Source organism: Solanum dulcamara, chromosome 5 (genome assembly GCF_947179165.1).
Source record: "Solanum dulcamara chromosome 5, daSolDulc1.2, whole genome shotgun sequence".
NCBI classification, from domain to species: Eukaryota; Viridiplantae; Streptophyta; class Magnoliopsida; order Solanales; family Solanaceae; genus Solanum; species Solanum dulcamara.
The window spans coordinates 69,320,631-69,332,086 of NC_077241.1; the positions used below are offsets into that span (position 1 = coordinate 69,320,631).

At 32.8% G+C, this 11,456-nt stretch overlaps 2 protein-coding genes across 2 annotated transcripts; both read right to left on the reverse strand.

Moving 5' to 3' along the window:
• Positions 1-2,894: 2,894 nt before the first annotated feature.
• On the reverse strand, positions 2,895-4,986 carry LOC129889515 (polyphenol oxidase B, chloroplastic). Its single transcript, XM_055964833.1, has one exon. It carries the CDS (start codon positions 4,871-4,873, stop codon positions 3,074-3,076), a length of 1,800 nt encoding a protein of 599 aa, XP_055820808.1. The 5' UTR covers positions 4,874-4,986; the 3' UTR covers positions 2,895-3,073.
• A 3,431-nt stretch (positions 4,987-8,417) lies between these two features.
• On the reverse strand, positions 8,418-10,408 carry LOC129889516 (polyphenol oxidase B, chloroplastic-like). The gene has a single exon (XM_055964834.1). It carries the CDS (start codon positions 10,384-10,386, stop codon positions 8,602-8,604), a length of 1,785 nt encoding a protein of 594 aa, XP_055820809.1. The 5' UTR covers positions 10,387-10,408; the 3' UTR covers positions 8,418-8,601.
• Between the last annotated feature and the right edge of the window lie 1,048 nt (positions 10,409-11,456).

Sequence of the window (11,456 nt, forward strand, 5' to 3'; positions counted from 1 at the left end):
TCTCTATTTCTAAAATTAATTTCTATTTTAATTTTATCATGTCAAATTTATCAAAACTTAAGTTTGTGGCACTTGACATTTCTGGAAAAAAATTATTTATCATGGATCCTTGATACTGAAATTTACCTTGACGCTAAAGATCTTGGTGATACTATTAAACAAGATAATAACGCATCAAGCCAAGATAAAGCAAAAGCCATAATTTTTCTCCGTCATCATATTTATGAATGATTAAAAACTGAATATTTAACTATAAAATACCCTCTTGAATTATGGACTAATTTGCAGGATCGGTATCACCACCTGAAACTTACAGTGTTACCAAAAGCCCGATATGACTGGATACATCTTCGATTTCAAGATTTTAAAACTGTGATAAAGTATAATTCTGTTATCTACAAGGTAAGTTCCATGTTAAAATTATGTGGGGATACTATCACTGATGATGACTTACTTGAGAAAACTCTTTTCATTTTTCACGCTTCAAATGTGTTGCTATAACAACAATATCATGAATAGGGATTCAAGAAGTATTCTGAATTAATTACATGTCTACTTGTGGCTGAGCAAAATAATACTTTGCTAATGAAAAATCATGAAGCTTGTCCCATTGAATCTGCTCCATTCCCTGAAGCGAATGTTGTAGCAACAAATAATCAGTCTCAATCAAGACAAAATAATTATCGTGGCCGCGGCCGTGGCTGACTGGCCGTGGTCATGGACGTGGGAGAGGACGCGGTAGAGGACTAAACAATTATCGTCGTCATGATGAAAATAAATATGAGAACAAGAAAGTTCCTCAAAATAATTCTTCCAGAGGTAAATCCAATATTTGCCACCGATATGATATAAAGGGTCATTGGGAACGTATATGTCGTACGCCCGATCATTTTGTGAAACTTTATCAAACTTTTCTCAAAAGAAGAGATAATAATATGGAGGCGAATTTGAATTTTTGAAATGATGGTAATGAAGCAACTCCCTCAAATAAATATGAAGATATTGAGGCAAATCTTGCTTATAAAGATGATGATTTCGGAGATCTACCAAATATTACTCATTTGGAAGCTGAAGACTTTATAAGTATTGATTGAAAAATTGATCATCTAATTAGGGATATATATTATAAAAAATAATTATTTTTTCTTCTTAAGTTTGATATTATGTTGTCCTTCGTAAAATTATTTCTTAAGGCACTGCAATTTATTAAGAATTTTTATGTTGTTAGTTTTTTCACGTTCTTATAATGTATCTTTTTATTTGTGAAGAATATGGAAATTCATCGGTCATCAGTTGAATCCAAAATCAATTATGATGATATGTGTCTTATTGATAGTGCTACAACACACACTATTTTAAGAGATAAAAAATATTTCTCTTATTTGATTATGAAAGAAGCTAATATTAATACAATATCTGGTAGTACAAGATTAATTGAAGGATCCGAAAAAGCTAAAGTTGTACTTGTCGGAGGAATAAATTTAACAATTAATGAAGCATTATATTGTAGTAAGTCTCAAAGAAACTTATTAAGTTTCAAAATGGTTATCATATTGAGACTACAAATGATGAAAAGAATGAATATCTTTACATTACTACAATGATGTCGGGCAAAAAAATTATACTTGAAAAGTTATCCGCTCTTTCATCCTGCTTATACTTCATAAGTATTAGCATGGTTGAAACACATGTCATAGTAAATCAAAAGTTTACTAACTCAAATGATTTTATTATTTGGCATGACCGGTTGGGTCATCCCGGTTCTAATATGATGCGCAAAATAATTGAGAGTTCACATGGACAATCTTCGAAGAGTCAAAAGATTTTTCAATTTAAAGAATTTTCTTGTGTTGCATGTTCTCAAGGCAAATTGATTACTAGACCATCAGTAATCAAAGTGACATTGAATCTCCAACATTTCTGGAACATATACAAGGTGATATATGTGAGCACATTCACCCATCATGTGGACCATTTAAATATTATATGGTTTTAATAGATGCATCTATGAGATGGTCACATGTATGTTTATTATCAACTCGTAATATGACATTTGCGAGATTACTTGCTCAAATAATCAAGTTAAGAGCACAATTTTCAGATTATGCAATAAAGACAATTCGTCTTGATAATGCTGGTGAGTTCACTTCTCATGCATTTAATGATTATTATTTGTCTACTGGGATAACGGTTGAGCATCCGGTTGCTCATATTCATATTCAAAATGGTCTAGCGGAATCATTAATTAAATGTCTCCAATTAATTGCTACACCAATATTTATGAGATTAACTATATATTTATTTTTTACTATAATTGATTTTTTAGACATCAAACAAGTTTCTTCTTGCCTATAGAATACGCATTCTGTGCAAAATGAAAAATGTAAACACGGATTCAGCGAAATAATACACAACAATTTTCCTCCCTTTCTCCTTTTCTCTCACTATCTCTTTTTAATTATTTCTTTGCAAAGTTAATTTATAACACATATAATATTATACTATTATATTGGTGTATATTATATTAGTGTTTTTAGTCAGGATGTCCATATGATTCTCCCTTTGGACATAATGCATAGAAAGATAATTGAAATGTTAGTGAATATAGGTACCGGAGTTGGGATTTTCAGTAGAAGCAATTAAAATAAAATATAAAGAAGTAGTCGCACAAAACACAAATAGGATTCAACATATATAGTGTCAAGATCCAATTTCTTTGTTCATCAGTCCAACTATCCTCATTTTGTTCTCTTCTACCTATAAAGAATTTTAGAGCATGTTTCGATGAGCTTATTGGGTCATAAGAAGATTTTTTTATGTATTTTTGACGTAAAAATAAGTGTTTAGAAATCGTTCTTGGTCATCATTTTGTCGATCAAGGTTGTAGTTATACATTTTCTTTTTTAAACAGAATAGTAAATGATTTATTCATGAATAGAAACTCCAAGGAAATCAAGCATCAAGCTGATTTCAACATGAAAAGTCACATGGAAAAGCGTAAAAATAAAACAGAACAAGGAAACAGGAACAGAACATCATCCATCAAAGTGTCAGCAGATTCAGTAGAGACTAATTAACAATCCACAAGATTGATCACCACACCTTGAATGCAGATACCTTCGCCACCTTTCTTTGGTACCAGAGTCACCGCAATAGTGTCTTCATCTTCCAAACCAATGTCCTCCAACAGTTCGGTGATCGCCAGCTTGAAAGTAGCAGTCGCCTCATGATTATCAGGACCGCCAACTTTGTGAACATGTGGCAAGCTAGCATAGCTCCCCGCGAACTCTGCCTTGTCAAGCTGGTCCGCGTTCACATTATTGTCCACATTCAGGTACACATCGAACCTTATGTACTCTCTATTATCATATTTTATGTTATTGAATGTAAGCATCTCCTCTTGTTCATTTTTCTCCTGTTGAGTCCTTGACGAAGCCGGCCTATTGATGGAAAAAGAAATGGGTTTATCCATCTTCGTGAGTGGGAATACCTGGCTTACTGGAGGAAGTGAACTCGTATTCGCTTTCCCTACTGATGCCTTTGTTTTTGGTTTGAAGTTACGCCATGGAGTTGGCATTGGTGCGTAATCGTATCCCATCTTCTTACTGTCCAAACAGTCTCGGACTTTCACACGGTAAGGCCTTTTGTTTTCATCGTAGAAAAAGAACTCTGAGTTCAACCAATCTTTCTGTGACAAATCCCTTCTTTTCCCTCCGATTTGCTTCCATTCATTCCACATACGGTCCACATTACCGTGGTGGCAATAGAAAACTGGGTCCAAACCAGCTGAATAGAAATTACCCATATCCTCACCGTATGACTTTTCACCATTAGGAAAAGTTGAACCTCGCACTGTACCAGCCCAAATGTGGACAGGAATGTGAGGGATGGTTTCAATGGTTCCCGGCGCTTCGACGTTATTCCCGAGAACATAGGGCTCACCAAAGAACATCAGGGGACATGGAGCATTAGTTACCATTTGACGGTACATTAGAGTTAAGTTATTACTCATTAACTGGAGTTGAGTTGTTTGAACTTGGTCCCCAAAAGAACCAAGATCCATAACGGTACCGTCACGGACTTGCGGATTACGCCTTTTGTCATAAAGGGAAGTCCCTTCACGATCGAACATGGGAGGTAAACGCATACCCTTTGGATGGTCCCAATTCCAGTATGGTAAAGCGAAAGTTGGATCATCGATGAGTTTTCCCAATATTCTCTCATAGAAGTACAAGTACCATCTATGGAATGGAAAGAAAAGCCATGAGTTATGAACTTGTAACACTTTGCCATCAATTAAGTAAGCACCGTTACAATAAGCACAATGTATATTGGCTTGTTGCTTAAACCCAAGAGGATTTAAAGGTTCTTTGCTATCAAGTTCCCTCATTCGACTAATAGCCAAATTGTACTTGGCAATATACTCCTCATCAACAGCATGAGCAGGCTGACGGATGCGGAGCTTAGTCATGGAAGGGAACTTGTAATATGGAATGGTGTCATATTGATTTGGCATAGGTGGAGGGCAACAGGTATAGGGTACTAATGGACCATCAGATATGGTAGCTCTAACACAAGTTTGGAGATCAGGGGGTGGTATTGGAGTAGCTGATGCCGCTAATGGTATAGCATTAGCAACACCATAGAGACCTCCTAAACCAAGAAGCACATTTCTCCTATCAACAGAATTTGTTTCAACAACATTTTGGTTTTGGTCACCATTATTGTTCGAAACCTTGCATGAGACTTTGAAAGTTTGGTTACGTATTCCATGGAGGAAAAGTTGAGAGGGCTTAGGAGTGGAACCTAAAGAAGTGGAGGAAATAAATGGATTTTTGAGAGTTGTAGTACTGCTATTGCTCACACTTGCCATTGCTAACGTTTGGTTGAAGATTTATATGTTTCCACCTTGCCTATATATAATATGTTGCTAGTAAGTACGACTTTAGAGGCTCACCTACCACTCCAAAATCAAAACATATTCGGGATGCGGTAGGTGGGAGATTGAGATGAACAAGTGCGGGGGAATCCTTAATAATTAGTTTTTATTCTTATAGAGATCTGGAGTAGATGAATCAAATAAGAGCTAGTGTACTTTATTACAAAACAGAAAGATAACAGTACTGGCGTAGATCTTGTGAATAATTGGCGGCAGAATCATGATTTTGACCTACGGAAAATAAAAATATAAAAATGTCAAAAAAATTCAATATCTATTATACATAAAACATAATTTTAACCTTTTATATATAATATAATTTTTTTAATGAACCCCTTGAACACCAACATTAGTCAGGATGCACATGTACATGTGGTTCGCCCTTTGGCACATGGAGATATATGGGTCGGATCGACTCTGCATGCTGATGGCGGATGGATATATATAATGTTGTACTCGGTCTATTTCAATTTATTTGGCTTCGAGGGTCAAATGAACTAATATTCATTCTTAATTGGGATAATCTTCAATTTATAAAAAAGTTTTTAACAATTCGGAGTAATTGGAAAGTAATTGAGAAATTTTGATCAAGAAAAATATCTTTATTGACTGTCAAAGTAGCCGATAACTTATTTTTAAAATATCATTTCTTATTTTGAAAATGAAAAATATTTTTTCAAATACTCACAATTTTTATAATAGTAAGACAAGCAAATTGAAATGGAGGAAGTACTATTTAGATCCAACATTAAAGTGTTCATCAATGAATCGAAATAACATTGATGCTTTTACAAGGAGAAATTTAGGATTATTTAATTACTCAAAAAGATCATCCAACTCATACTAGTCTAATTGCAGGAAGAAAAAAAAATCAGCAAATAAGTTTTCAAACAAAAAAAAACACTCACGTTCAATGAATATCCTAAAATTTGTCAATAATTGGTAAAAAGAATAAATGGTGGTGGGCCAGAACTCATCCATACACATTTTAATTATTTATTTATTTTCAATTAGAAAATAATTTAAACTAAAAAAATCAATTGCTTTATTGCGGTTATCTTTTTCTCTCAAAAGAATATATATTATAGGGAAAATAGTCGAAAATGTCCTTAAAATATTTTAAATGAATAAAAATATTTTTGGTTCAAAAATATTTTTGTCGTCAATACAGTCCATAAATGTCCTTATTGTTATTTAATGGGTCAAAATGTCATTTTTTAAATAAATATATTATTTATTTTCTTTTTGAACACATTTTTCCTAATAATATTTCTTTTATTAGCAAATGTTTATTCTACTTCAATTAGAAAAAAAATAAAAATATTTCTTATTTTATAACAATTATTTTTATTGTTATTTGAATAAAAATTAATAATGGATTTATTATAATCTTATATATATGACATATATTATCCGTTAAAATATAGAGTACAAGGAATTATTCTTTTTAATTGATAAAAATGAGATTACGAAGAATAAAATAATTTCTTACATTTTTATTACTTAAAATAGTTTTAAAAGAAAGAAAACAAGAATAGAGTTTCTTAAAAGTAATATTTTAATAAGAAAAAAGATTTTATTCTTTAAAAAAATATATTTATTCGGAAAAGGGTATTTTTGACCCATTTTATAATAATAGGGGCATTTTGACTCATTAAATAACAATAAGAGCATTTCTGGACAAAAGTATTGACGGTAAGGGAATTTTGGACCAAACTATAAACAGAGGGCATTTTTTTTTCATTTCAAATAGTTTAAAGACATTTTTGACCATTTTCCCTATATTATATGTGTGTGTGAGTGAGAATGTCATAAATGGTCATTGAACTATTTGAGTAGGTCTAAAATAGTCCTTTAACTATATATTTATTGGATTTAGTACGTTAACTATTCAAAACATTATCAAGATTGATCTGTTAATTATATATATTTACCGGTTTTAGTCCTTTAAGTATTCAAAAGCTTATCAGGTTTGGTCTCTATCTAGTTTTTATACAAATAGCTTAGGTTTATATATTAACAAACTAATGCCTCCATGAAATTAAATCTTTAATCTTTTTTTCCAATTGTTTCTCTTTCCCCGCTATTTTTTTTCTTCAAATTACTCTTATGAAAAGAACCGTAACCTCAACGATTTAAAGTAAAATTAATGAGGAAAGAAGATACAAGTCCTTATTTTATTCAATGAAAGATAAAACGAAGCATATTATTATTGCTAATGAGTTAAATATTATGTTCCCTTCTTTAGCGGTTAACGGTTCATAATCAACGTCAATTGTTTTAATTTTATTTTTCATACAAAAGAAAAATAAGAGATTTGATTTTATTACTCAAATTTCTCTAGGTAAAATAAAACGAACTGAAAAATAAAATCTATCTAATTCAAAATATTTAAAAAATCTAAAAATAAAGTTGCAAATCTACTTTTATAAATTCAACTTCTAAAATATTAAATAAATTCTCTTCAATAAAGTCTTTGGAATATAAAATTTTGAATCAAAATATGGGAGTACGGAACTTTTAATTTTATTTTCATTGCAAGAAATTTATTTCTATTAAATATAAATAAATCTCTCCCTACATCTAACGGATAATAAATTTTAGCATATTCAATTCATTAGTAACGATAATATGCTTCATTATATTCTCCATTGAATAATATCATGAATTATATCTTCTTAGCTCGTGAATTTTATTTTGAATTATTGAGATTAAAGTTTTTTTCATAAAGAAAAAATGGTAGAAGAGAGAAACAACTGGAAAAATGGGTTAAAGATTTAATTTCACGGAGGCATGAGTTCCGTTAATATAAACATAAGCTATTTGTATAAAAAATAGGCAGATCAAACTTGATAAGTTTGTAAATACTTAAAGGACTAAAATCAATAAGTGTATAGTTAAGAGACTAAAAAAGGTAATAGTATAGTAAAGAGACTAAATTTGATAACTTTTTAGATAGTTAAAGGACTAAATCTGATAAATATATAGTTAAGGGACTATTTTAGACCTACTCCAATAATTTAGGGATCATTTAGCGAATTCTTCTATCGTGTTGCATTTTTTTAGCGGACATGCCTTCTCTTCTCGCGCTTACAAAAAGTTTAATCAAACGTGATCCATTTCAACTTCAACTTCAACTTCATAAATTTTAAATAAATTAAAAAATAATTAGAATCTATGGCCAAATGCCCAAACACATGTAAGTTCTTGCGATAATTGGTTTCATCAATAATCATAAATTTTAATAGACTTTTATTTATAACCGTAATGCATGCAAGGTCACAGATCCAATTTATTTGGTCGTCAGTCCAACTACCCTCATTTGGTTCTCTTCTTCCTATAGAGAATTTTAAAGCATGTTTTGATGAGCTTATAGTGTCATAAGTTAAGATTTGTTAATTATGTATTTTGACGTAAAAATAAATGTTTAGAAATCGTTTTTGGTCATCATTTTTTGGATCAAGGTTGCAGTTATACATTTTTCTTTATAAACATAATAGTAGCCGATTTATTCATGAATAACAACTACAAGGAAATCAAGCGTCAAGCTGATTTCAACATGAAAAGTCACATACAAAAGCATAAAAATAAAACAGAACAAGGAAACAGGAACATAGCATCATCCATCAAAGTGTAATCTCAGCAGATTCAGTAGAGATTAATTAACAATCCACAAGTTTGATCTCCACACCTTCAATGGAGATACCTACCCCACCTTTCTTTGGAACCAGAGTCACCGCAATAGTGTCTTCATCTTCCAAACCAATGTCCTCCAACAGTTCGGTGATCGCCAGCTTGAAAGTAGCAGTCGCTTCATGATCATCAGGATGTCCAACTTTGTGAACATGTGGCAAGCTAGAATAGGTCCCCGCGAACTCTGCCTTGTCAAGCCGGTCCGCGTCCACATTTTTGTCCACATTCAGGTACACATCGAACCTTATGTACTTTCTATTATCATATTTTATGCAATTGAATGTTAGCATCTCCTCTTGTTCATTTTTCTCCTGTTGAGTCCTCGACAAAGCCGGCCTATTGATGGAAAAACAAATGCGTTTGACCATCTTGTGGAGTGGGAATACCTTGCTTGCGGGGGGAAGTAAACTTGTATCCACCTTCCCTACTGACTTTGTTTTTGGTTTGAAGTTAAGCCATGGAGTTGGCATTGGTGCGTATTCGTATCCCATCTTCTTACTGTCCAAACAGTCTCCGACTTTCACACGGTAAGGCATTTTGTTTTCGTCGTAGAAAAAGAACTCTGAGTTCAACCAATCATTCTGTGACAAATCCCTTCTTTTCCCTCCTAATTTTTTCCATTCATTCCACATACGGTCCACATTGCTGTGGTGGCAATAGAAAACCGGGTCCAAACCAGCTGAATAGAAATTACCCATATCCTCACCGTATGAATTTTCACCATTAGGAAGAATTGAACATCGCTCTGTACCAGTCCAAATGTGGACAGGAATGTGAGGGATGTTTTCAATGGTTCCCGGCGCTTCGACGTTATTCCCGAGAACGTAAGGCGCACCAAAGAACAAAAGAGGACATGGAGCATTAGTTACCATTTGACGGTACATTAGAGTTAAGTTATTAGTCATTAACTGGAGTTCAGTTGTTTGGACTTGGTCCCCAAAAGAACCAAGATCCATAACGGTACCGTCACGGACTTGCGGATTACGCCTTTCATCATAAAGGGAAGTCCCTTCACGATCGAACATGGGAGGTAAACGCATACCCTTTGGATGGTCCCAATTCCAGTATGGCAAAGCGAAAGTTGGATCATCGATGAGTTTTCCCAATATTCTCTCGTAGAAGTACAAGTACCATCTATGGAACGGGAAGAAAAGCCATGAGTTATGAACTTGTAACACTTTGCCATCAATTACATAAGCACCGTTACAATAAGCACAATGTATATTGGCTTGTTGCTTAAACCCAAGAGGGTTTGAAGGATCTTTGGTATCAAGTTCCTTCATTTTACTAATAGCCGAATTGTACTTGTCAATAAACTGCTCATCAACAGCATGAGCAGGCTGACGGATACGGGTAGTATTCATGGGAGGGAAATCGTAATATGGAATGGTGTCATATTGAGTTGGCATAGATGGAGGGCAACAAGAATAAGGTACTGCTGGACCATCAGATATGGTAGCTCTACCACAAGTTTTGAGATCAGGGGATGGTGTAGGAGCAGCTGATGCAGCTAATGATATAGCATTAGCAACACCATAGAGACCTCCTAAACCAAGAAGCACATTTCTCCTATCAACAGAATTTGTTTCAACTACGTCACCATTATTATTCGAAACCTTGCATGAAACTTTGAAAGTTTGGTTACGTTTTCCATGGAGGAAAAGTTGAGAGGGCTTAGGAGTGGAACCTAAAGACGTGGAGGAAATAAATGAATTTTTGAGAGTTGTAGTACTACTATTGCTCACACTTGCCATTGCTAACTTTTGGTTGAAGATTCATATGTTTCCCACCTTGCCTTATATAATGATATATGTCGTTAGTAAGTACAAGTTTAGAGGCTCAACTACCACTCCAAAATCAAAAATATTCTCGACGCGGTAGGTGGGAGATTGAGATGAATATAAGTGTCTTTTGGATTGACACATAAGTTAATTATAAGTTTTTTTTAGTTTTTTTTTAAAAGTTTTGACTGATCAATTTAAAATTATTTTGTGCTTAAAATAAGTTTCAATAAATAATTAAGTTTATTTGGATTGATTTATTTTAAACAGCTTATAAATTGTTTTCAACTTATAAATCAAAAAAAAAAAGTTAGACTGCACCTATTTTTTTTTTAAACTTATAAACAATTTTCAACTTATAAATTACTTAAAATAAATTCATCCAAACAGACTCTAAGTGTGAGGAAATCTTTTAGAATAGATAGTTTTTATTCTTACAGAGATATCGAGGGGAAGTAAATATATGAAGATTACAAAAAAATTCAATATATCTACTATACATAAATGATAATTTTAGCCATATATATATAATATAATTTTTCTAATGAACCACTTGAACATTGTGGTTCCCCCTTTGGAACATGGAGATATACGGGTCGGATCGACTCTCCATGCTGATGGCGAATGGATATATATATAAGTGGAAATTACGTGGTATGACAAATCTTACTATTATATTACGTAATTTGGGGTATAGTTTAAAAATAATTACGGCTTGCAACAAACATAGCTATCTATCTACGCAATATGACAAATCTCGCTTGCCAGATACAAATATATATGTATATCAGTTACCATTATACAATTTTTCTGATAAATATACATATACAATTCGATGAAAATACATATACAATTCGCCTCTCGCTCGCCTCTCTCCTCCCTCTCTCGATCTCGCTCACCTCTCTTCTCTTCTCTCTCAATTCCGCTTGCCAGATATACACATACATATATATATATATATATATATATATTATATATATATATATATATATATCAGTTACATATATATAATTATTTGGTAAAATATACATATACAATTCGAC